We start from the raw sequence: 23,443 nt of genomic DNA on the forward strand, positions 1-23,443 counted from the left end.
CACTGAGGCTGTCTTCCAGGAGTCGGGGACGAGGCCCGTTTCCCAAATTTTATTGACCTCCCCGGTGAGCAGCGCAACTGATTGTTATTCCAAGTTGCGGAGGCGCTTATTGGCGATGCCATCCGGGCCCGGTGCAGAGCGACCGTTTAGCGTTTGGAGCGCCTCCCAGTTTTAGGATTCCGTAAAGGGGCCGTCGAGCTCCCCCAACGCTCCCCCCCCCCCTATAACGACGATAATCCCCGTCAACGGAGGGGCCCAGCGGAAGATAATTTTCTGGCAACTCTTGCAGGAGGACGTGTTCAAATACGCACGCCGCCTTTTGATTATGAACTATGCGATCAATCGCTTGTCTCTGATTGCTTGTGCTTTGCGAATCGTCGAGTAAGTGTTTGAGCAGGTTCCATTTGCCCCCCCATTCTCATCTGCCCATCAACCGAGGAGCACACTTCATTCCATTGTTGTTTGGACAGTTCGATGGAGTGCGTTTCTATTGTACGATTGAGCTCCGCAATTTTCTTGCGAAGTCGGCGGTGGGGTCTGTGCGTTCTCCAGCGGCGCAGGATGGAGTGTTTGGCTTCTAGGAGGTGCGCAAGGCGCGCGTCCATCTGATCTACTTTTAGGTCGGTCTTAACAACCTTGGTCGCAGCTTCTGCGTCCTTCTGTAGTCTTGTGAATAGACTATCGAGATTATCGTAGTCGGTCTGCTCCTCCTTCCACTTTTTCCGGAAGGCAACCCAGTCCGTCACTTCAAATTCGCACGACATTCTCTCCACACCAGATCTGTTCAATGACTGTTCAGGAGTAGGCTTTTTCAAGCACTGTAAGGTAAGCCGTAAGCTTTATTGTCGTCTTCGTCGCGCGCTCTCAATTTCGCGCGCTAAGCGCATAAAAAGTATTGCTTTCGCATTACGTGGTGAGGGCCTATATCACATGAGCCTTCTTTATTTTATGATTATCCTGGTCGCATGGCGTCTCATGTCTTTTTCTTGCCTAGCTCAAGGCCGCATTGCACAGCAACAGAAATTATTAAAGAAACCATCCAAGGCGATTTTCTAATTAAATGACCATCTTTATGCACATTGCAATAATCAGTTGCTAAAGACCCAGAAATTAGTATTTTCTTAATAACAACAAAGAAAGGCTTACTGCAGTGGGTTTCACCAGGAAAATAGATATTTACTTAAACACACCTCATAATTCATTTCTTGAAATCTTGGAGGTGTTTAAACGGTCCCCTTTTCCTACGCAGAGTGCAAATAAGCCAAAGTGTGCGTTGCACCAATATCCCCATAAAAGAACACCAAAAGTCAACCAAAGATTCAACAATGTCCACCTTTTGTAGCCGTTATCGTTCATGTGACTGCACACCAGATTTTGCATGTACTTATTTCTGCCTAACACAAAAGGATCAGCGCAAACGAGAAGCAGTTAAAATATATATCCCGAAGCAAGCGCATGTGTGTAGTCACCCTTGCATGCTTTAAGCAAACTAAAATGCTGATATCTGAGCCATTGTAACAGCCTGTGACTATGTAAAGCCGCTTTAATGAAAGGTATTGTTTGTGTACCCTCAGATTCTGTTGTGCTTTGTTCTGCTTTGTATATATTTGGAACGTGTCTTTATAAAACGTTTATTTGAAAGACAGCACTTTTGTGGTCTTTTCTTGTCCGCGTCGAATGTTTCTACTGCTGAGCGGTGAAGCTACTTGGTATTTATATTAGTACTTTAGTTAGGAGGAAGGAGTGGGCGAATTCGCACGCGAAAATAATTTTCTTATACAGATTTGCTCTAACAATCCAGTGCAAACCCTGAAATGATCAGAACGACTTCGTGGGTATAAGATGTAACCGTACACCGTAATGTAATGTTTTAACGAAGCAAAGATGTAATAGGTACGGTTCTGAGAAGACAGCTGATACAGTATTCCATATATCGGATCCAATATGCAATGGCAAAAAACACTAGCAACTTCTATTTCCTAGAGTATGTTGTCTCATTTAGATACGTTCTTCGGTGTACGCACGGCTTACCAAAGTTTTCTGGTAGAAGAAACTTGGTTTTCTCTGCGCAACGCGTCCATGGTTTAATACAAAATTCCGACCTTTGGTATTCGCAATAAATGTCTTAAGCTCCATTTCCGATGCGACTTATAAGTAGGAACGTTCTTCAAAGATCACATTTTTAGTCAGAACTACGCACTGCGCTATGGCATGCATCAAATGTTCAGCTGACCTTTCCTTCTTTCGGAAAACACTCCCTTAAAATGTTTTCTTTTCCCGACCACTTGTGCTTGAGCAAATGCGTTGACCCGCGTTCGGAGAAGATAAATAAGCTTGGATAGATGCTAGGTGACATTGCAGGAGTCGAGCAGTGGCGATGGTGAAAAAGGCAATATTTATTGAAATGTCCTTTATTGGAATCATATAGGAAACATGATTAATCAATAGTCGTCACACTACGATCACAAAGCTCCTCAATGGCTCCACCACTGGGGTTATTTCTACGAATCACCCGCCGTGGTTGCTAAGTGGCTGTAGCATTTAGCTGCTGAGAGCGAGGTCACACGATTGAATCCCGGCCACGGCGGCCAGATTTCGATGGGGGCGAAATGCGAAAACACCCGTGTACTTCGAGTTAGGTGCACGTTAAAAACACCAGGTTGTCCGTATTTCCGGAGTCACCCAATGCGGCGTGCCTCATATTCAGATCATGGTTTTGGCACGTTCACGCCCGTCATATTTGTTAATTCCTACCAATAACATCCTATTAATAAATGATGTGACGGACTCACGATAAATTTGATAAGATTACACTTTGGCTAGCTCCTTCGCATGATTATTTCCCTATAATTTGACAAATCTCGCTGCGGAGCGAGCAGTACGCGCGTACCGTGGACCCAGGATATAAATGCCCGGCATTTAACAGTCCTTTACGGGCTTTACGTCCTTTACGGGCTTTACGTAAACACGTGCTTCTTCTTTCAAAAGCTCTAGGAAGACCGTCCTTCTCGAAGAAAAATGCTTCGTTAAAAGGACTTCTTACCTAGCCGTATGAAGAAACATATGAAATGCGCAAGATGGCGACAAATTAAGGAATTGAGCTGTCTAAGTGAACAAACGCATACTGTGTTACTTTTTTATTTAGTATATTATGTTTATCTCGGAGTCCCATTTCTTGCTGTAATACATTAGCACGCTAGATGTGGCATCATTACTTTTCGTCGATATGTTTTTTAGACATTTGGGGAAGTAGCGACTGTTGGACACCAGCCCAACGGATGCGTTCGTGAACTGAACAGCAGAAGCTCTTGAGAAGGTCCTCAAGCCTGCGCTTGCACAGCGTAAGCTGTTATGGGCTCATTCCAATAGCCGTTTCGGATGACGATGGTGTCAGCCGCCTCCGCCATCGGTGCCAGTAGCAGCTATAGCCGGGAATCAGAAAAAAAAACCCATTTCCCGCAGGGTTTGAACCCGGGTGAGCTGCGAGGCAGTCAGCCACTCAACCACTGAACCATGCCAGCGCTTTTTTTGAAGAAGTTATTTTTTTACACTGGATGAAACTATTTATGTACAAGAACTATTTACAATAGCGTGCAAGCATGCAGCCGAATAAATGCCCTAGAAACGTGCTCTAGCGAGCTAGGAGACGCGCAGTGTGACATACGCGCCGCGTAGCTTCGATACGTGCACATTTTGCATTGCAGCTGCATATTATTGCACCATGTAGAATGCCGCGTAGAAGATGCCCCGGTAGCGGTACAAGACAGTTATAGGAAGTTTAAGGAGGCGTATACAAGAATGCTAGAAAAATATATATATTGTCTGCCTGAATAAATCAGCTTCGATAGATGACTATGTCACCAATGCCTTTCAAAGGAGATCCTATAAAATCATCATCGTCGTCATCATCATTACCATAGTATCCTAATATTTACCACCCGCCGCGGTTGCTCAGTGGCTATCACGTCGGGCTGCTGAGCACGAGGTCACGGGATCGAAAGCCGGCCACTGTGGCCGCGTTTCGATGAGGGCGAAATGCAAAAACACCCTTCTACTTAAACTTAGGAGCTCGTTAAAGAACCCCAGGTGGTCAAAATTTCCGGAGTCCCTCCCTACTGCGTGCCTCATAATCACAAAGTGGTTTGGCACGTAAAACCCCAAAATATAATTAATTGACTGATTAATTAATTAATTTAATACTTCTCTTGCGATGTGAGATGCGCGCTGCCTAGCGTCCGTACGTGCGCCCTTTGCATTGCAGTTGCATGTTATTTCAACAGCTGAAACGTTGCATAAGTAACGGTACAAGGTAGGCAGAAAAGTCATGAGGAAGAAAGGAAAATTAGGGAGGCGTATAAATATTGTTCTAATGAAAAACATTTATTGCATACCTGAATAATTCAAGCAGGCTCGGTGACTGTTCGTCAGTGTCTCGTTTCAAAAGGATTGCCATTAGTCATCGTAATCATCACTAGCACCGTATCGTGCCATTTGACAAACGATATGACATCTGCGTCGCGTAGAGTCTATACGTACAAACTCCATAGTGCATTTCTGTTATATTCCAGCAAATGTCCCGACCTGTAGCAGGTGCATATAGCAGTTGCGTGGTGCGTGTAGCTGGACCTGGCTAACTCAAGCAGGCTAGGTGACTGTTTGTCACCACCCCGTTTCCAAGATGATGTCGATAAACCTTAATTATCATCGTTATCATCAACAGCAGCATACTGCGTAATGGATCAAGGGGCGTGACATGTGCGCCTTGTAGTCTGTTTGCCTGGGTTTAGTGTTTGCTATGCGTACTGGCGCCTCTTTACGACTTACAAACTACTGCTGAAGACATTAATCGCAGAGCTAAGCCTGCGGCTGCAACCAGGCAAGATCGGGCTCACCAGACCGCTATGCAGAGAGCAGGGTCTAGCAGACCTAGTGGTCCAAGCTATAAGACAACTTAAACAACTGGGTTGGAGTGGAAGGTTAACGGGGACAGTGAGATAAGTGTCAGGTCACGAGGCTGGAATGATGACGATTGCATGACTGGATGATTGGATTGCATCGTGATGGTGGTGTAACGAGGGACGCATGACGAAAGTATGACGATGATGGCGTGAGAACTACGGCGGGTTGGGCGTGGGATGACGCCAATGCAACGATCACGAAGGCATCATATGCACGATCCTATTCTTGGTGCTCCAAACTATTAGACAACTTGGGACACTGGGTGGCGGGTAGAAGGCATGACAAAAACGGCATGACGAGAGTAACGTATCGACGCTGTAATGACGACGATCCCGACAACACCAAGCCCAGAATTTTCCTAGTGGCCCGGGGAAAATAGACAACTTTGGTCATTTGGTGGGCGAAAGAGGATGTGTATATATATATATATATATATATATATATATATATATATATATATATATGTATATATAATAGGGGCATAGAGCGACAGATTTACAGTTACATGTTATTGTTAGGCTCAAAAAGGCAGAAGTAGGTGTACGCATTATTGGTGTCCACGTCATAAGTGTGTGTGCTTCAATGCAATTAGCATTCCTCGCCAACTGTCTGTCTACCTACTGTCTATCTACCAGTCAATCTATCTATTATCTATCGAGCCTCTTTCGCTGACCCAGTAACCCAAGTTGTCTAATAGCTTGGGCCACTTGGTATGAGCTCTAGGCCTTGATGCCGTCGTGTTCACTGCACCGTTGTCATTCCAACATTATCGGCCTGTCGTCATGCGGTTGTCATCACACTACTGTCGTCATACAGACGTCAGGAATTCGTTGTCATGCTCCCGTGATACCATCATGAGTGTTGTAATGTCGTCACTCCATCTTCATCTGACTTTCTTCCTGCCGTGGTCATCACGCCATTATCGTCAGACACTCGATGTTGTCCTATTGTCCGCAATACCGTTGTCATGACATCGTAGTCATGTAGTCGTGTTCATGCAATAGCTGTCATTCGACCGTCATAATGTCATCTTGGTGGGTTCCATTTTCCGCATTCTTACTTCGGCATTCCGCACTCGCCATGCCTTAATTATTACGTCATTGTCGTAATACAGTAATCAGGCATTTGTTGCCGTACGGTCATCGTCATGGTGTTGTGGCCGCTGTATTGCGGTCACTTCAGCTTTGTTATCCGATTCTCTTCATGCCATCATCGTCAAGCTATCGTCACCTACCGCCTTCACGATGTAATAATCGCAGTAACTTCTTCGTCACGCAGTCCTTCTCATGCTATTGTCCACAGACCTTTTTCATGTCGTCGCCGGCATTCGGTCGTCGTCATACAGTCGTTGTGCCGTCACCGTCATACATTCACTGTCTCACCGTCATCGTGATAACTTTGTGGTTGTACAACTCTCATTATAATTTCGTCGACCCCTCCTCATTGTACAGTCATTCTCACGTCATTGTCGTCATGCAATCCTTGCCATCGTGTTACTATCACCATTGCACAAACCTCAACTGAGTGTCATCATACCATTGTCGTTGAGGCGACGTTATTCCTTCTCCCTAATTCCAGCGTAATCATCCTTTCGTCAAGTAATCTGCATTATGCCGCCATCTTCATGCCATCGTCACCATCGCGTCATCATCAGAGAGTCCCTGTCGTACGTGCACTGTCATACCCTCGCAATCATGCAGTCATGGCCGCCATTCTCGTAATACAGTCGTTAAGCATTCATTTCCATACCATCATTGTTTCTATCATCGCCGTATTAGTCTTGTGGCACAGTGGTTGACCCGCTATTTTCGTCATCCCATTTTATTCATACCATTGTCATGCCATCGTTGTCACTGCGTAGTCGCCATAACGTCATGCATTCGTTGTCACGCCGTCGTCGCTCTGCCATCATGCTCGTCGTATCAACATGATTCTAACTTCGTCATCCCTACATGTTATGCCGTTGTCGTCACGTCGTCGTCCTCAAAGAGTCGTTGTCATACTATTGTACTCATGCTGTCGTCACCATACTGTCGTTCTACCAGTGTCATTACTTCAGAAGAATAGTCTATTGTGATCCTGCCGACGTCGTCCATTCACGAAGTTCCGTCTCAGTAATTGTAGCGTTCTTATGCTGCCCTTGTTAAACCGTGAATATCGCGCCGTTATAATGCCTTTGAAATTATTACGTCCTACTCAGAGATTTCCTGTCGTGGATTTGTTTCCATGCCGCCATTGTCATTTGAGTTCATCATCTTGCCGTCGTCATAAATTCGACGCCATCTCGTCTTCACGCCATTTTCGTCACGCTGTCTTCATTATACCACCGTCATTATTTAAAAGTCGTCATGTCAATATCCTCATGCTGCCGTTGTCATGCCCCCTTTGTCGTTCCATCCCTATTGCAAAAACCAGCGCCACTGGGACCCAGTGCGCCGGATTATGGGCCCAGTACAGCGCACTGGACGCTGGGGCGCTGGGAAGGCGCGGCGTACTGGGAGGCACTGGCTACTCGTGCGAAAAACAGCTCTAGCGCGTTAAATATACGGTGCCTGGACACCGTATATATTTTTTGCATACAGAAAGCAAGAAAGAGCGCTTTAGTGCAATAAAAATAAGAAAAACACTGCTCCGACAAGGATTCGAACGTCCCACCTACAGATCCCACGCCCGTCATTTTACCACTACGCCGCGCCATCAGCGGGAAATACGCGGATAATTTGCCTTGTCAAAGCCGAGAAGCAGTTTGTTTCGCAGAGATACGTCTCGTACATACGTGGTTGATGCGCTATCGCCCAGCAACTAGAACTCACGCCTGTACCAGAAATAAAAAGTTGCTGTCCGTATTCAGCTGTATGCTTGGAAGTGCCACACCATCGATTTTCGCTTGCGATTGCTATTTTAACTACCCGCGCCAAGATCGCTCCCCACCGAAGCTTAGGCCTAGCGAATCCGCCGAGTCCGTCCTCTTGGCGTGTCTGGGCGCAGGAATCAAGAAATCTAACACCGATAAATCACTCTGTATTTCAGCTTTCGCATCGATGTTCTTAAATAAACGACTTTTTCATGTCTACAGTGCCAGCACAAGAAGCGGTGACCGCAGATGTGACGCGTCATAAACACAGGTATGTGTGCTATCGCCGAAGGCTCCCAGCACTAGCCCGCGCTTCTCTGACGAAGATCCCTATCCACGAACAAGGTTACCACGCGTGGTCGCAAGAATTGGTTGCGCACCTTCGTTCGGCGGAAACTCAAGTTCAACTATCGGAGGCCATGCCGGAGGTCGACAACCACCTCCTGCACCTATGGGAGGCGCGGCACAGCCTCGTCCGTAGGTGGCGCCGCCAAAAACACAATCGGAGGCTCAAAATTCGCATCGCCGAGCTCACCCAACGAGCGGCAGAGTACGCGGCCCAGCTCGCCGACTCGAATTGGGTGGACCGATGCAACACGGCCGCTAGACAAATGTCTAGCCGGAGCACCTGGCGTCTCTTTCGCGCCTTGATCGATCCGACTCAAACCTGAGCCGAGACACAAAAACATCTCCAACGGGCTATCCATAGCTTCGACGGAGACATCTCGAAATTAGCATGCAAACTACGCGATCAATACCTTTGTATACAACAGGACCCCCGAGGGCCAGCGTACTCGTATGCAGGTTCCGAGAACGCGGAGCTGGACCAACCGTTCCAGCTCCACGACCTGAAGGCGGCCCTCACTAAAATGAAGCGAGGAACGGCGCCGGGAAGAGACAAAATAACAGTGAGACTACTTGCCAACCTTCCCGACCCGGCCTACGAGGCGCTCCTCGCATACATAAACTCAATCTGGCTCGGTGAGGCAATCCTCCCAATCGAATGGAAGACCGCCCTGGTCACTTTCATTCCGAAAGCCGGCAAAGCCATAACCACGGACAACCTCCGCCCAATCTCCCTCACGTCTTGTGCGGGAAAGCTGATGGAGACTATGGTGCGAGATAGGCTGTCCGAGTATCTGGAAAACCAAAACGTTTTCGCAGACACCATGTTCGGGTTCCGCCCGCACCGGTCCGCGCAAGATGTTCTGCTTCAACTAGACCGCGAAATTCTAAATCCCGTCGAATACCCCCTCAATGACAAGGCAGTACTCGCCCTCGATTTGAAGGGGGCTTTCGACAATGTCACACACGACATAATTCTGACACACCTCTCCCAAACCAACTGTGGACACAACACGTTTCAGTACGTTAAACAATTTCTCTCCGACCGGCAATCGTACATCCGGATACAAGATGAAGAACACGGCCCCTACCAATTAGGCACCAGAGGTACCCCGCAGGGCGCGGTCCTCTCACCCCTACTATTCAATTTGGCAATGCTGAAACTTCCGGCTCAGCTGGAGAATGTAGAAGGCATACAGCACGCGCTGTATGCCGACGACATCACCATCTGGGCTAAACATGGATCGGTAGGAGACATTGAAGCCAACCTGCAGCAAGCGGCGGAGATCGTGGATGCCTACGCCCGCCGCTGCGGCCTTCAATGCTCCCCGGCCAAATCGCAATTTGTGCACATTCGCCCCTCGCCGAAGTGCACTACCAAAATCGAACTGTCCCTACCAAATGGACCCATCACAGAATACGATCAGATCAGAGTACTGGGTCTCTTTATTCATAAACACCGCCGAGTCGACACAACACTGGCCAAACTGCGCAAGGTGGGGGACCAGGTGGGCCGCATGGTTCGCCGGGTTTCCAATAAACGCGGGGGGTTACGGTGCAAAGACGCTTTGCGGCTGGCGCATGCATTCGTAACTAGTCGAGTGTTGTACTCGACTCCTTACCTCCACCTTCGCAGGTGTGACGAGAACGCCCTCGAGGTGATTCTCCGTAAAATTTACAAGCGTGCTCTCGACCTCCCGATCAACACATCCAACCAGCGCCTCCTCGGCCTGGGAATGGTCAACACCTTCGCGGAACTCCGAGAAGCACACTTGACAAACCACTACACAAGACTCTCAAAGACGCCGTCGGGTCGCCGCCTTCTTGCCCGACTACACATCCACCATCCAACACTGACGGAGGAGCGCGTGCGCATCCCGGAAATCTGGAGATACGCCCTGCACGTGTGCCCTCTTCCGGCCAACATGACACGAGACGACCATAGTGGCCGGCGCCTCGCGCGCGCGGAAGCGTTGGCACGTCACTATGGGAACAAGCACGGAGTATTCTACGTGGACGCCTCCGGCCCACACCATGGGGGTTGGTTTACGGCCGCAGTCGTCCACCAAAACACCGCGGTGAACGGCCTTACGTTCAAAGCACAAGACATAACACATGCGGAAGAGGTGGCCATCGCGCTCGCCGCCGCAGATCAGGACTCGCGGGTCATTATTAGCGACTCACGAGGGGCCTGCAGGAACATTGAAGGGGGCTTTATCCCCTATTTGGCGTACCGCTTACTTCAAGGCAGCAATTATCTCGGGGTCCCCGCGCCCCGCACGATAGTATGGACTCCCGCGCACGAGGGTCTCGAGGGCAACGAAGCGGCCGACGCCGCTGCCCGCGCGCTCACTCTCCGGGCATCGCCTTCGCCTCCCGTCGCTGCGGACTCCGACCCCAATCCGGTATTTACCTTCAAGGAAATCACCCAACACTACCAATATGGCCATGCAATCTTTCCTAAGCCCTGTAAGGGCCTCACGAAGGCGGATGAGCGTTTACTCCTTCGCCTCTATACTAAAACACTGTTGTGCCCGGCAATCCAAAAACATTTCGACCCTGCGTGCACAGGGAAGTGCCCGCACTGTGAGGAAAAATCTTCGGACATTTTCCACATGGTGTGGGCATGCCAATCAACCCCTCACCTTCCCCCTATACCCAACCCTACCCGGGAGGACTGGGAGGCGGCCCTGCTCGGCTGCTCCGACCTGGCGAGCCAGAAGGCCCTGGTCGGCCGTGCCCGAGCCGCGGCTACAGCCAATGGGTTCCTGTAATGAGGTGCCCACCTAGTTTCTATAAGGAACGGCCCCTTAGGGACTGCTCCACACGCTCCCTGTAAACACTTCAAACAATAAAGTTTTTCAGTCAGTCACTCTGACGAAGATCTATGACTAGACATGCGTGTTGACTGAAAGGCATCACTGAACTAAGGAAACGGTGCATATCCTTTGCGTAAAGAACAAGAAATGGCTATCGAAATCGGCAGTAACAGGCCATACACCATCCCGGGTCGGCGGTTCATTTAGGACTTCTTTTCGAAATTAAAATAGCAATCGCAAGTGAAAATCGATGGCGTGGCACTTCCAAGCATACTGCTGAATACGGACAGCAACTTTTTCTTTCTGGTACAGACGTGAGTATTAGTTGCTGGGCGATAGCGCATCAACCATGTCTGTACGAGACGTAGCTCTGCGGAACAAACTGCTTCGCGGCTTTGACAGGCCAAATTATCCGCGCATTTCAGTCTGGTGGTGTGGCGTAGTGGTAAAGTGACGAGATTGGTATCTGCAGGTCGGACGTTAGAATCCTTGTCGGAGCAGTATTATTTTTTACGTTTTTTTTTCTTTTTCTTATTGCTATAAAGCGCTCTTTCTCGCTTTCTGTATTCAAAAAAATATATACGGTGTCCAGGCACCGCATAAATAACGCGCTAGAGCTGTTTTTCGCACGAGTAGCCAGTGCCTCCCAGTACGCCGCGCCTTCCCAGCGCCTGCCCAGCGTCCCAGCGTCCAGCGCGCTGCACTGGGCCCATAATCCGGCGCACTGGGTCCCAGTGGCGCTGGTTTTTGCAATAGGGATCGGTGCCATTCTTTCTTCGGCATGCCGTCGTTGTCAGTGCGTTGCCGTCATACAGTGATCTTCATGCTGTCATTCTCATGGGCCACCTTGACAAACAAGTGCCATACCTAGCTACATTGGTACCGGAGGGACTGGGTGCCACATATAGCCGAAGTATCGGAAGTCTCAGAATGACCACCAGATAGGTTAAACAATTGCGACCTAAGCAATAGCATGTATCGCTACATTGCTTGAATGTTAATCGCATTATCGTCCACAGCCATCGTTAAATGAATTTTGTCATATTTTCAATTTTTGAGACGTTTTAAGGAACTACGAAAAAAAGGAACGTCCTACCACACCTCGCGGTATCCGGTGGCCTTAGTTAAAAAAAGACAATAAATGATACGCCGTATTATTTGTTTGTGATATAAGAACTTTATTCATCAAGCAGAATAAGCAGGATCAACAGACATGGTGAGAGACCACACTCGAGAAAGTCTATCTTAGGAGTAGAGGCTGCTCTAGTGCGTATTGCGCTTTGAATCTTCCATTTCCGGAGTGCATTTCGCATGTGGCCGCTTCTGTGTTTACTTGATTTTTGAACTATAATTTGACTGTGCAGCGTAAGTGCGTTTGCCTATTGCGCGTCTTAACGTACAAAAAGCTCGCATGGCATTACTCATATTTCTACGCAATAAAGGAAAAAAAAGAAGACTTGTCCTGGCCTAATCGTTAGAACACTGGGCTGCTATGCTCGGCGGTCGAGGTTCGATCATATATTATATTCTTCTACAGCAAAGCTGAATATGGCTAGGTTTTGGAAAAATTGCGTGCTTCTACCGAGCCGTGTGGGTGGATAATTTCTCCCCGTACGTGAATATCCCGCCGTTAGCGTGCTCTAGAAGATACAGCAATACCAGGCGAACCCGCGGCGGAGGTGAAGCAGGATTTAAGCACTCCACCAACTTGCAGAAATAAGTTTAATAATTTGGGTTCAAAAACTACCCGTGTCAGATATTAATCTGATCAGAACAGATACTAGACTTTGAACCGCGTCGGCCATGTCTACGTTCGCACCGCCCTCTCTTTGTCGGCGTTCCAAGCGCTTGCGTATCTCCTTCCCTTTCCTTTCGCTTTCCCGTGGTGGCGGTTCCGTAAGCGTGCTTCCCGCAAGGACCGCAAGGCGGGAAGAAAAGCCAACCGTCCATGCGGCTCTGATCCCGCAAACTTGGAACGTTTCACCGAAGCAACCGCCAGGTTTCAGTGGGACTTTCTGGGGAACCAATTTTGTGTAGCCTGTATTGTGTGTGGCTGCTTGTGGTTTTAGAGTGACCTCATAACCATTGTTGCACTGCGGGACGTCGACCAACGCATGGTCGCCTTGGATATGGTGAATCAGTGTGTGCCATCGGAGTGCGGTGAGGGGTGTGTCTGCTCTACGTGCCACCATTCGTTAGTAAAAGGTGTTGTGCTGCGTTTTGGAAGAATACATCGGTGTGTGTGCCCCCAGTGCCTCATCATCTTCCGAGGCTCAGCATCTGTGAGAAGCAACTAGTCGCGAGGCTCGCCTTTGATTTACTTGCATACGGCGTACGACGCGTGGCAAATGACAATTGCTATTCAGGGACCCACATACACAGCTTTGCTGGTCATCCACCTTCACAGACCGGGATGGCATTTAATTTTTAATAAAGCGAGATGGAGGCAGCAATCTTTCCATATTCTGCAAAATGCGAAGAATGAGATAAAGAATGTTTCACGTTAAAATTTACTTGTTCAGTTTAGTTTAGTTCAATATGGGGCTTTACGCTAGTGAAAGAAAGCACAACGCTTTAAGTATCGTTTCTCGTGACTTGAAGAATAACGAAACAGAGTGCCACAACGAAGACAAAATCAACGCTTCATGAAACATATTGACCTTCCTGAATGATGTTCAAATCGACGCAAGGAAGCGTTGTCCCAGAAACACATCCCTACAGAAGTAGGCGGAAAAGAACAAAGGAAATTAAGAGAGGTGAACCAGACGCACGTCCGGTTTGCTGCCGTAAGCGGGGAAAGAGGTTGAAGGGATGGGAAGAAAGAAAGTAGAGGGAGCAAAATGGGTGCTCTCAGTGTGAACAGGTGTAGTTGCCCGTTGTTTCACGCCTGGAATTGGTCCGAGGCCAGTCGATTTCATGAATCGTAGCAATCGCTGCGTTGCTTTGTGAGCCTCGACGTGTGGTGTCATGGTCCAAGAAACTTTATCTCTGAAAATGGTCTGGTGCGTAATCAGTTTACTAAACTCCGACGAACGTCACGGAAACGTTCGGTCACGTCTTATGTGACCGCTACGCCACAGTGAACTCGGTGTGCAAAGAGGGATTGACAAACCCCCTGCCTACAATATGTCACCTGTTGAACACTCCACATAATTACTGCAAATTACGTTCTCTCTTTAAACACCTTGTTTTTAAGACTGCAGTTGGTTTGCAGAGTGTATTCCCTGCATAAAACCAGGCATCTTGTGTTAAGTATCATTCAGGGTTAATTTTTTTATTTAGTGGCAGGCACAATCGAATGCTTTTAGATTACACAGCCACCGAAGCAAAATGTGCTATTGAGTGTTATAAGTATGTATTACGACAACGGTGTGCTGGCATAATAAATGCCACCAAGTTTTAAAAAATGATGGGAACATTGAGGCTGATATGCCTGCAATCTTAAATGTGGTTGGGTAAATTAGGGCGCGCGGGAGAATTTCTTAGACACGTGCTCAAAAGCAGCATTGGGCCGTGTTAAGCAGTGTTTACGTAGAGTTCAGGCACACCTGTATACGACACCGCGTTTACATGTTGCAACTGCACATAATTACACACAGCAGATTGTTTTCTCTTTCTTTCGATATGGTACATTTTCAATGAAAGACATGCAGGGCAGAATTCCATTGATATTAAGTGGAATCTTCACTCAAGACGATGTGAAACTTGTAATCCCATCCAGTGCGACAATGTTGGAACTGTCTCTGGGTTGTAACCTGCCACCATAAAATGTGCACTATTCAGGTTTGACGATCATAAAGAATAAGCTGTTTACCGTTGCTATCATTCGAAGCGCAAACAAGCTAGTGAGTTAGAATAAATTTGTAACATTGACACATGCACGCCATCTTTGTATTACGCTGCAGTTTACGCCGTAGTATTATTGCGACTTTTGTGGGCTCGAAGAGCCGTCGAGCAGGTGGCAGCAGCGATTTTTGATTGCCGATAACAGATTTCCAACATAATCATTTATCATCATCATCATCGTCGTCATTACGGAGCTCGTAAAGAATGATGCTAAACTTGGCAAAGCTGTAAACCTTGGCCTCACTTAAAATACATTTTTCCATCATGGTATGGTGCCTAGAACAGAGAAGAATATGTAGTGTGCAAGAATGCCCTACGTTGTTTCCGGTCCAGGTAGGCGAAAAAAGATAATACGGGCCAGAGAAGTGGCTTGTAACCAGTTGCCTACCCTTCCTTCTGCTACTCTGCTCTGATTCTCAGAATCTGAGTTACGTCTTTGGCACGTGCTAAAGTTTCTATTGGCGCGTCTTTGGCGGAAGATCACCTAAGTCACTGTACTAGAGAATTTCCGCTACCTGTAGTAAATAACTTCCTTCGTGCCTGTTCCAATAGTAAGAGTGGCAGAAAGTAAAACCATTCTGTCCTGTCAAATTGTCTCGGTCCGTTTGCTCTCACGGCGTTGAAGAATCGAGAGTGTTGACTGCTTGCCATCTGTTATCGCCTGTCTTGGAATTCAATAAAATACATACGCTATGTGCAACAAGAGCGATGTATAGTGAAAAGGTTTCATTATGCCTGTGCGCGCTAGAGCATTATAGTGGCCCACTAATCTATTTGTTCCGTTAACTATTCACTTTAGTGACTGTTCACATTCCAGCTGACCCACAGGGCGCCTGATTGGCATTGTAAACATTTAACAAGATCTGCCTGAAAACTACGGCTGTCGAGAGATGGACAAGCCTGCGAAAAAACGGCTGCAGTTCTTTAACGATGTAGAGCCGGAAGCTTTCATTTAGGATTTTTTTTTTACGCTTTGGGGCAGATCCTCCCAAACAACAAAGAAAAAGAGAGCCAACAGCGAAAGCTTTCCGAACGGAGTATTGCTGGCGAATGTTATGGGAAAACCGAAATACTCGCGGTTAGTTCACTACTGCAGGTGTTTCTACCGCACCAAAGTGACTTTGTGTTAATCCGCGATGACTGAGCTACATTTAAAAGGCAGTGGCATCGCCGCTCATTTAACGTCTAGTGTTGATATTTTTTCAGTTCTGATACCGTATTTCTTAAAATTCAGGCCGTTCCATTTTTTTTATTTGTTATCTGAATAGGAGTCTGAGTGCCGCTAAGACTCGACGATTTCGTTATCAGGTGCTCAAATTACCCTATAGACGTGTGTAAGAGCCTAATTTCTTTTTCACAATTCTGACGAGGCGCGGCCTTTACAAGGGAACGAACCTCTTGGTCATTATGGTGCCGACGCAGGCGTCGACTTGTGCGCATCGCACAACCCCGATTTACCGTTGCATCAGAGGTCAACTAAAACCCCTGAAGCTTTGTAAAGTAACGACACTCTCCTCCTTCACCTCCATTCCGCCTCGTTTCTCCTCTCTTGCTCCCTCCTAGACCGTGGCACCACCTACAACGCTTGAGCTTAGCAGGCGATCTTTCGCAGAGTCAGTACACGCATGGTAAGGCGGTGCGCTTTAAGCGTTTACGTTGTCTTTCTAGCTCCGAGGAAATTTGTGTACATTATAAAATTTCTATACGCAGGGTTACACAAATTCAGCGACTGCATCCTATATCCTGTGTTTATAACTATTTTAAAAAAAGAATCTAAGTAAGCGTTAACGCCGCACCATGATGGAATGTATCGCGTGTGCTGCAGTTAGGTAGGCAACGTTTGTCAAGCGCGTGTCGCAAGATCTTGTTGCGAATGGTTGTAAATAACATGTTTACAATCGAGTGTGCATATACTGGCCTTCAGCAAGCGCTCATCAACCTAAATACACCGCGCTGTCCTTACCATGTGAATTCGAGACGCATATCAGCTATGACGCACAGAGGCTAGCAAAGGGCACTATCGCTGGTCTGAAGCTTCGATAGAGAGTAAAAAGGTACAGTGCCACCAACTTGCGAGTTTCCCAAACTTATACGTACGCACAAATGCGCGGAGTAGGCGCTGGTGCTTCTCGTGTCTCAAAGTCAACATAAGTACACGTGGTCGATCATTGAGTCTGTACTCTGCATATTTAGAAACTGAAACCAGTGTTACACTATTTGTTCGCGAAGCGGGAACGCGGTAACAACGCTTCATACAGGCTCAAACAAGAGCATAGCGAGATTACGATGAGTAAATAATTTTTTTAGGTTAATGGTTCATCAGAAATAACATTTCATTGTGGGTTAACTCCTCCGTTTACGAAGTGACGTACTTGTGGCGAACCGAGTTCACTAACGTGCATGCATTGGGGACGGTTGCACTTGCTCCGAAATAACCTTTGCGAGATATGAATTTAGTAAAGTGATGAATGCGCAAAGAATTGCCGCGGTATGATGCGGCCGAAAATGGGTAAGTGAGACGATGCAGTCGTTAATATCTAGGAACCATTTGTTGCCTGGTTACGTAATTAAGCGCACCAGCCTAAGTGGCCTACGCCAAGTGCATCTGAGGGACGTAGTAGCCATAGGAACTAATTGTTGAACGAACGAGCAAACGACGATAGACGAGCCAGTGAACGAGCGGGGGACCGCACGTTTTCATTACGAGTGCTCGAACTTAACCATTCCTTCACGTACTTTAATGTTCACGCGAATTAGCACATATACTTCACAAAGATCTACGATGCTGTCGTCGAGCGACGAACGTGCCCCGTAACTCGGTTTCGGGAGAGCACGCACGCTTCTTCTTCGTATCGCAAAGTTATCGGGCGGCTGCCAGCGACGAACACGAACAAAAAAGGCAAACAAAGCTATTTGCTCTAAAGCAGATTAGTAAGTAACCACAAAAGGCAGAGATTTGCTTTCTAAAATGGTTTTTGCGCTCGAACCTCAAATTTTGTCAAAAGGACAGGCTTGAATCTCAAAACCTTTGTGATCACGTTTTCGCACACAGCCTCACTTGCCCTTGAATTCATGTCTGTTGGCGAACAAAACAATTAGGCGCACCAAATACTACGACGTAATGCTTATATAAACAAAGTATAAGTTGCGTAGGAATCTCGTTAAAGAGTGCAGACAAGTCGCGCCAACATGCTAACTGTGCAAAAGTTCTCCCTCTAAATTCGATCGATCCATGCCTTCCTTCACCCGGCGCGTTTACCGGACGGTATCGAGACGAGTTTCATGCCTTTGTCTTTAATGAAACTATTTTGACATATGAAGGTGCAGCAGGTCGTGATGATGGAAAATATCGTGAAGCAACGTCGCACTTGCCACCAAACTTAGCTCAAAGAGTTCGCAAAGCAGACCAACACGGAATAGCAAGGGAATAAATGTGTGCTCCTCGCCAGTCGGTAGACGCTTCTCAAGCGAAAATGGCGTTGGAGAGTCACTGCAAACAAACGAAGCCGGCGCGAAGACCCACATGATGACTTTACGCCAATAGCAACGCGGCGTTGGCCTCGGCCAGCGCACGCGAGAAGGAGGCGGCATTCTTCAAAGTGTGTCGCTACATTATGAAGTTTGAGGAGTTTTAAGGTCGACGCACAGCTCTCGCCATCTAGTGGCGGCATCCAGAAATATGCAGCGCGAGAAAATGCACCGCCGCGCGCGCGGAATCGAGGCACAGAACGCCTTCGTTTCTCCGTTGGAATCTGTCTGCCAAGTTTTGTGCTGCCAAGTGGTGGGTGCGGCCCTTGCACACGTGCGACCCTTACACGAGTCTATACGGTGTTAGATACGGACCTTTTCCCTGGCATCACTCGAGTTCCCCAGACCGCATCCAATCGCCGTTGCATCCAATTAAGGTGCGCAGAAGTGCGTCTAACACGTTCCCGAGGCGCAGCACCTCCAGACAAGTTGGCGACCCCCAGCTCGTGCGCCGCACATGGAGCTATTGTCCCACTACTTGACTCTTCCCAAAAGTGCAACGGGAGCCTGGCACGGTTCCAGGTAATCTGCGTCCCGAGTGAAGTTGTTTTGCAGCTCTGAAAGGTCGCTTGAAACCAACACCCATCCGGCGATTGTGACGGCACTTGCAAGCCATGAGGCAAAGCCGGTGGCAAGTCACCCTTCCTACAGTGGAGCCCTTGGAGCAAACCGCACCGCCGATTGTAATGGCACTTGCACGGGCGCCTGCCATTGGAGCAAAATGACGACACCTGAGCGGGATCGACGATTGGCCACAGAAATGACGAGACCCCTAGACATCGAAGGGGTTAAAAGCGAGTGACAGGGAGCCGAGAGAAGCATTCCTGCCTTCATTCATCTCTGTCACGCTTCTTGCCACGGGCCGCAGCGTCCGATTTGCTGCCGACCATTGATGACTTTATGACTTTTAATTACGTCATGTTTTACTGTAAATAATGTAAATAAACCTGCAGTTTTCATGTCAATATCCTCCGCAACGTCGGCCAACTCCCGCACTCAATGGCAAAATCCAATAACTGGTGGACAGCGGTGGGCTTGTCCTCCAGATCCATTAGCGGAGAAACATGACATGCCGCAAGCCACGCACAAAAAAAAACGCGCGATGTAGCCAATACTAGCACCGATAGTGTACAGTAGCATGGTAGGCCGTTTTGACAACATTGAATGCGCCCAGTGAGGGCGAAGTCCCCGTCTTTTTTTTCTATGTTGGTCTTCAGCAAGGCAGTTAGCGCCGATCACGCGGCTTCTTGCGGTAAGGCCGGCCAAATTTGTGGTTACCAGTGCACATTGTCAATAACTATCATTTCGTTTTCATGGCTATTGTAGTTTTCATATTAACTATAGTCGGCTTGCAATCCACGAAATTTTACTATTTTCATAGTTTCAGAACATGGATGGCCGGCTCAGAGATGAAGGCTTAGATTTTAGAAATTGCGGTTATATAAGTGGCGCAATATATGTGGCTATCGCATGATCCTTATGCTTTTGTCTGCTGTAGGCTTCGCTGCGCATTTTTACAAGTGTCGCTAACACAAGTTAGAGCACTATAGCAACAGCCCAATGTCATTCAACTCGCTGTAATTTCCCGAACCTAACAATGGTGCTCACCAGCGACTCGCCCTTTAAGCATCCTTATAGTTCACTGACTTGGAGAGGCAAAGCCGAAGGGTGGGTATAAAATTTAATCTGCAGAAAACTAAAGTAATGTTTAACAGTCTCGGAAGAGAACAGCAGTTTACGATAGAGAGTGAGGCACTGGAAGTGGTAAGGAAATACATCTACTTAGGACAAGTAGTGACTGGGGATCGGGATCATGAGACTGAAATATTCAGAAGAATAAGAATAGGCTGGGGTGCGTTTGGCAGGCATTCCCAAATCATGAACAGCAGGTTGCCGTTATCCCTCAAGAGAAAAGTATATAATAGCTGTGTCTTACCAGTACTCACCTACGGGGCAGAAACCTGGAGGCTTACGAAAAGGGTTCTACTCAAATTGAGGACGACACAACGAGCTATGGAAAGAAGAATGATAGGTGTAACGTTAAGGGATAAGAAAAGAGCAGATTGGGTGAGGGAACAAACGCGAGTTAATGACATCTTAGTTGAAATCAAGAAAAAGAAATGGGCATGGGCAGGACACGTAATGAGGAGGGAAGATAACCGATGGTCATTAAGAGTTACAGAATAGATTCAAGGGAAGGGAAGCGTAACAGAGGGCGGCTGAAAGTTAGGTGGGCGGATGAGATTAAGAAGTTTGCAGGGACAACATGGCCACAATTAGTACATGACCGGGGTAGTTGGAGAAGTATGGGAGAGGCCTTTGCCCTGCAGTGGGCGTAACCAGGCTGATGATGATGATTATTATGATTATGATAGTTCAGGGACTAACGCAAGCAGTTCAAAGTCGAAAATTTCTTTTGTACAGCCTTCAATAACTGCACATTCCACGTGGGACAATCGCACATTTATTGTGACAAATGTCTGACAATTCCATGTTTCTCAGACATTAATGACTACTCTGCTTTTCCGAGAAGGGGAACCGCGTGCTAACTCTTCTCATTAAAGCAACTGGCCTCATCAGTGCTAAACAGAAATAGGTGTATGCTAGAGCAAAAGCCAAGTGACCTGGTCGCACACACGAAACAGTGGCTCTTTGCTGCGGCTCGCGTAGCAAGATATAATAGTTTTTGTTGTTATCTTCAAACTACTTCGTAGGAACTGGAAACATCGGCGCAGCGAAAGCAAAGCACTGAAAGCACATATCAGACGACTCACCGTCAGGCTAGCGCCCTATACGACTTCTTTCGGGAGGAAAGCTGAATGTACGGTGCGGTGACTTCGGAAAAAATAACGAAGCCTACAAATTGCAGTATGACCGTGTTTCGAACCTCGAACTTTTGTTTACAGTGTCACGACAGCGACCGCTCTCTTGGCGAGTAAGTGAAGCTTTGCTTGTTCGGCAGTTTTCTTTATTAATACGTTTCCAGGTTTCGTTTGGCCAATCGATTGGCCTCACGGTTTCCTCGTTATACGGTCTAGGCAGTTAGTTCGGCATTGGTGAGGCTTTGCGAATTTCGGTCGCACTTTTCCATACAGACTTTAAAGCACGTCATTCCACGGTACGTCCCGCTCCTGACATCTATCTAGCTATTTTAGTACATGCCCCCTTTTGTAGAACAGCCAAAGCTGCGCAGTATTATGCCTAGTTATCACATATTACGAATGTATACATTATTCACCTAGTTATCTAGGCGCAAACGATGAGCACCTAAAACGGATTTCTCGTGAGAAAATGCTTTGGTGAGTTCCGCGAAATCTGGAAGTTTCATTTATTACTGTTGCCATCAAAACAGTATATGCTCTCTTGATAGAATCCTGTAACATTATACGTCAAGGTTTCGTCGTCGTCCTGGCTCTCGAGTCCTTTCTCTTTGTCCTTGAGCACTCCCACACCCACAGCGTGCGGCGTTTCGATCCGTTCGCCAGGTAGCTTGTCGGAATATTCCATATAACCGTGGAAACCTACCTTGGCTATGAACGTGCATGTCTAGAAATAAAAATTTTAAACATTTCGTCATTTATCAGCCTATAGATGCACTACTGACCTAAAAAAGTTTAGGTTCTTTATGAAATAAAAACCTACTGCTAAGAATGACAAGTCCTGAATCAAACATAACGCAAGGGCTTCTCCTCATGTAAAAGCTCAATACAGAGATAGTCTGGTTATGAAGTCAAAAAATATGACATCTATATATGCAGGAGTAAACTTCAATGTAGGTGAAGGAAATTGTCCATTGATTCTGTATAGCGTAGATTTCCCCCCCCCCAAAAAAAAAGAAACAGTATAAGAAAGTGTCGTAAGATGACAAGTACATAAAATTGATCATTGACATCTTCTTTATAGATATAGCAGTATTACATTGTAGCAATATCATCCTTGTTTACCTGTTATACTAGGCAAGCTTTAATTGTAGTACCACAATGAAAAGTTCCTTGTAATACTTCTACTGAGAGCACCGCTACTGCGAAAATTACCATTTGACAGATTTTTGCAGTAGGTGGACACGCGCTAGCAGTACTACTAATGATAACCTGTAAAAAATGCTTGAGACAGAAAGAAATGAGCATAAAAAATAGGCAGTCCACTGCCACAAAAGGCAGAATATATACGGGACACAAGGTGAAATTTATCAGAAAAATGTAGTAGCATAGTTAAGCAAAGCTAGGCGCCTGCCCTTGAAAATAATGTATAGCCCTTGAAAATAATGTAATGTAAAGTGTATGTACACTTTCAATGTTATCGTCACACACTTACCCTTAGCAGGCTATGCGGGCCCAGTTCGTATCTTTGGTGATTCCACTTTTCTATTTTCTGTACCGTAGTTGTCAAATTGTTTAGATCAAAATTTACCATCCTTGGTTTTAGCCCCCCTGTCACTATTACAGGGACGGCAACACGCATCATGATTGGAAAGGGGCTTATTATGCTATTTGTTATAGTCCACACAAAAGATCCAGTGCAAGATTTCAACCGCACATGCAGGTACTCGAGGTGACGTTCATACTGGATCCAGTAGACCGATGTATTGATCGGAGACCTGCAGTAAAACCGAAAAGCGCCAATATATAAAATTCTCGTAACGTAAAACAGCGCTTTCACAGGAAAGCCTAGGTGACGCATTAGTGTTCCTTTATTGCTAGAAGATGTTCACCTCCCCAGGCAATCTATATCCCATAAATACTTGTGAACTACTCATTCCTTTACTATCTGATCAAGAACTTACTTTCGCACCTTTATGCTACTGTCAAAATACACTATTTAGGTTACAACACTACCGAGTAAACGAAAATCAATTTACAAAGTGTGATGACAATAAATTATGTTATTTGACATGCGAAGTATTGTGAACAAAGTCTGCCTGATACATTTGTAATGCTGTTAAGCGAGGTTTTTAAAGGGCGAACAGTCGTGCGGTTGTATTATTGCTCTAAAAGAACTATCACGCGTTTCATGTGCGCTATTGTAGTGCGAACATTATGTTGTAATTGGTAGCGTAAGGTACATTTGAGTTTCACCTTTATGAATTGACGGA

General features: G+C 46.8%; 2 protein-coding genes, 1 long non-coding RNA gene and 1 pseudogene across 4 annotated transcripts in view; 2 read left to right on the forward strand and 2 right to left on the reverse strand.

Annotated features, from left to right (window-relative positions):
* The window catches only part of LOC142579795 (uncharacterized), a 152,022-nt gene that overhangs the window by 48,256 nt on the left and 80,323 nt on the right, over window positions 1-23,443 (forward strand). The window lies entirely within an intron of this gene.
* Window positions 9,761-10,959, forward strand: LOC142579790 (uncharacterized). The gene has a single exon (XM_075690361.1). The coding sequence runs from the start codon at window positions 9,895-9,897 to the stop codon at window positions 10,930-10,932; it is 1,038 nt and encodes a 345-aa protein (XP_075546476.1). The 5' UTR covers window positions 9,761-9,894; the 3' UTR covers window positions 10,933-10,959.
* On the reverse strand, window positions 12,606-12,782 carry LOC142580630 (U2 spliceosomal RNA; annotated as a pseudogene).
* The window catches only part of LOC142579793 (uncharacterized), a 54,700-nt gene continuing 52,913 nt past the window's right edge, over window positions 21,657-23,443 (reverse strand). The window contains exons 6-7 of one of the 2 annotated variants that reach the window (XM_075690365.1): window positions 22,666-22,948; window positions 21,657-21,897 (exon numbers count right to left, since the gene is read on the reverse strand). In XM_075690365.1, coding sequence (XP_075546480.1) covers window positions 21,676-21,897; window positions 22,666-22,948 — 505 coding nt within the window. In that variant the 3' untranslated portion in view covers window positions 21,657-21,675. The remainder of the gene's footprint in view (window positions 21,898-22,665; window positions 22,949-23,443) is intronic. The other variant, XM_075690366.1, reaches the window with a different exon arrangement.

This window comes from Dermacentor variabilis, chromosome 4 (assembly GCF_050947875.1).
Source record: "Dermacentor variabilis isolate Ectoservices chromosome 4, ASM5094787v1, whole genome shotgun sequence".
Classification (NCBI taxonomy): domain Eukaryota; kingdom Metazoa; phylum Arthropoda; class Arachnida; order Ixodida; family Ixodidae; genus Dermacentor; species Dermacentor variabilis.

Coding starts and splice junctions, on each gene's coding strand:
- LOC142579790 (XM_075690361.1), top strand. CDS start 9,895: ATGGTCAACACCTTCGCGGAACTCCGAGAAGCACACTTGACAAACCAC.